This window comes from Phaseolus vulgaris, chromosome 8 (assembly GCF_051622355.1).
Source record: "Phaseolus vulgaris cultivar YP4 chromosome 8, ASM5162235v1, whole genome shotgun sequence".
Lineage (NCBI taxonomy): Eukaryota > Viridiplantae > Streptophyta > Magnoliopsida > Fabales > Fabaceae > Phaseolus > Phaseolus vulgaris.
Window position 1 is genome coordinate 30856460 of NC_143505.1, and position 2289 is coordinate 30858748.

The window sequence follows — 2289 nt, forward strand, 5'->3', positions numbered from 1 at the left end:
TATAAATATTTACAGACTGTACATAATAAAGAAATGATAATTTGTAAACTCCGAGTGAGTCCATTAAAAGCCCAAGAAGCAGCAAAGAGTGGAGTTTGTTCATCAAACACATTGTTTGATTGCTTTCTTTGCTTACTCCATTCCTCAGTTCATCAAATTTCCATTTCTTTCTCTCTCTCTCTCTCTCCTTAGACATACAATCACAGCATCAGAATAAAAAACCCAGAATATTCTATTTTCCCAATCCAACAAAAACACAGAACAAAGGTTTCAAACAAAAAACTAAAAAATAATGGCAAACTCGTTAGCGTCGTTGCAAAGCTGGGGTCTTTTGCCATTCTTCCTCATGTTCCTCGCTATCTACCTCGTCGGCTACTTCATCGTTTTCCGCAAACATGCCACCAAGATCCGACCCGAATTCTCCAGCTGCCTGATCTCGATCTTCCACGGCACCCCCGCCGCGCTCCTAGGCAGCGCTGCCCTTCTCGCCGACGGCCAGCGGGGCTTCGCAGCGCCCAACACTGCCTTCCAGAAATTGGTCCTCGATTTCAGCGCCGCCTACTTCCTCACGGATCTGCTCCACTATGTGGCCTTCTACCCGAGCGACGTGCTCTTCATCGCGCACCACGTGGCTACGCTCTTCGTTGTCCTCACGTGCCGCCACGCCGTATCGCACGGCGCCTTCTCCGTCCTCGTGCTCCTCGTCCTCGCCGAGGTCACCAGCGCGTGCCAAAACGCGTGGACCATCGCCGGCGCCCGCCGCCGCGAAGATCCCTTCGCTGCGAAGTTCTATGACGCGCTCTCGGCGCCGTTTTACGCGGTTTACTCCGTTGTGAGAGGGTTCATTGGGCCGTACTTCATGTACAGAATGGTGGCGTTCTACGCGAGTGGGGGCGCGCGTGGGATTGTTCCCGCTTGGGCCTGGGTTTCGTGGGTTTTAGTGGTGGTGATGGCCATTGGGGTTAGTATCATGTGGATTTCCAATCTTTGGGTTCAGTTTTTCAGAGAAAGAAGGGCCAAATTTTTTGAACACAAAACTAGATAGGGATCCTTCATTTGTTTCCATCTACAAATATCATCATTAGGCATTAGGATTTCTCTCTCTTTTATTTTAATAATAATAATGATATTATTATTATTATTATTATAAGACTTGTCATTTTCATTTGGATTGGTATGCTGTGGTGTGTTTTGTTTGCTCATTTACTATGCCTCTATGCTTCAAAATTTGTCCTTTGAGGTTTGAAAAATTAATGGCCTCTGATTCTCACGGATTTGACATGTTTTACAAGATATTTTGAATAATTGTGGGCGTAATTAATAAACATCTACCTCAAATAAAATAGATCTTTGATTTACAATTCAAATAAAACAATTTTAATTTGTTTCTCAGCTTCTAAATGAATTGATAAATAAAAGCTTTTTTTTTTCTTTCTATAAGTTAGTTTTAATTTATATAAAACTTCATTTTATTATTTTTCTTATTTTTAATCTTAAAGTACTTAAGATATATGAATAATTTTTTATTTTATTCCTATCTCTATCCATCTAATACAATAAATACATTTATAAATTAATTAAGGATTATAAAATATAAAATTAATAAAAGAGTAATTAATGTGATTTTTAATTTTACAAATGATAATAAATAATAACAAAATTCTCTTAAAGGCTAATATTTAAAAGGAGATGAAGAGTGTTGCATTTGTTCTCGTTTATAAACAGAAAGTTAATTTTTTCCCAAAAATATAAGTATATTTTAATTATTTGTACTTATGTGTTTCTTAAATTATCTGAATTTTAATTAATTTCTTACAACTCATTGATACTCCTTTGTTTTACAATTAAAGATATTTTAAAGAAAATATTAAGATATTATAAAAAATTAATACAATTAACTTATTTTTCTTAAATGTATGAAGTTAGTTTTTTTTAAATGATTACTTATGTAACTTCACCCTAATGTCAACTCTCTCTCTCTTTCTTCTTTCTCTCCTTAATTCTCATTTATTTTTAAAATATGATCACACCATGCAGTAGTGAAGAAGTCAATGTACATTTCTACTCGACCAGATTTTCAAATCGAATAAGTTCAGTTTTATTTTAAAGATATCTTATTATCTATTTCTTCTTAGGGGACAATTGACAAAAATGTTCCTCTCAACTTGTTCCACCACATCCTGAAATTTGGTGAGGTTTGTATGATGTGAGTTGATTTTAAGATTGCACATTTTATGCGTTGCACTTTGTTTATGGTTTCTAGATTTAAGCAGAATATGGTGAGAAACT

At 36.2% G+C, this 2289-nt stretch overlaps 1 protein-coding gene across 1 annotated transcript; it reads left to right on the forward strand.

Moving 5' to 3' along the window:
- On the forward strand, positions 1 to 1144 carry LOC137825882 (TLC domain-containing protein At5g14285). Its single transcript, XM_068631682.2, has one exon. It carries the CDS (start codon positions 293 to 295, stop codon positions 1043 to 1045), a length of 753 nt encoding a protein of 250 aa, XP_068487783.2. The 5' UTR covers positions 1 to 292; the 3' UTR covers positions 1046 to 1144.
- The last annotated feature ends 1145 nt before the right edge of the window (positions 1145 to 2289 follow it).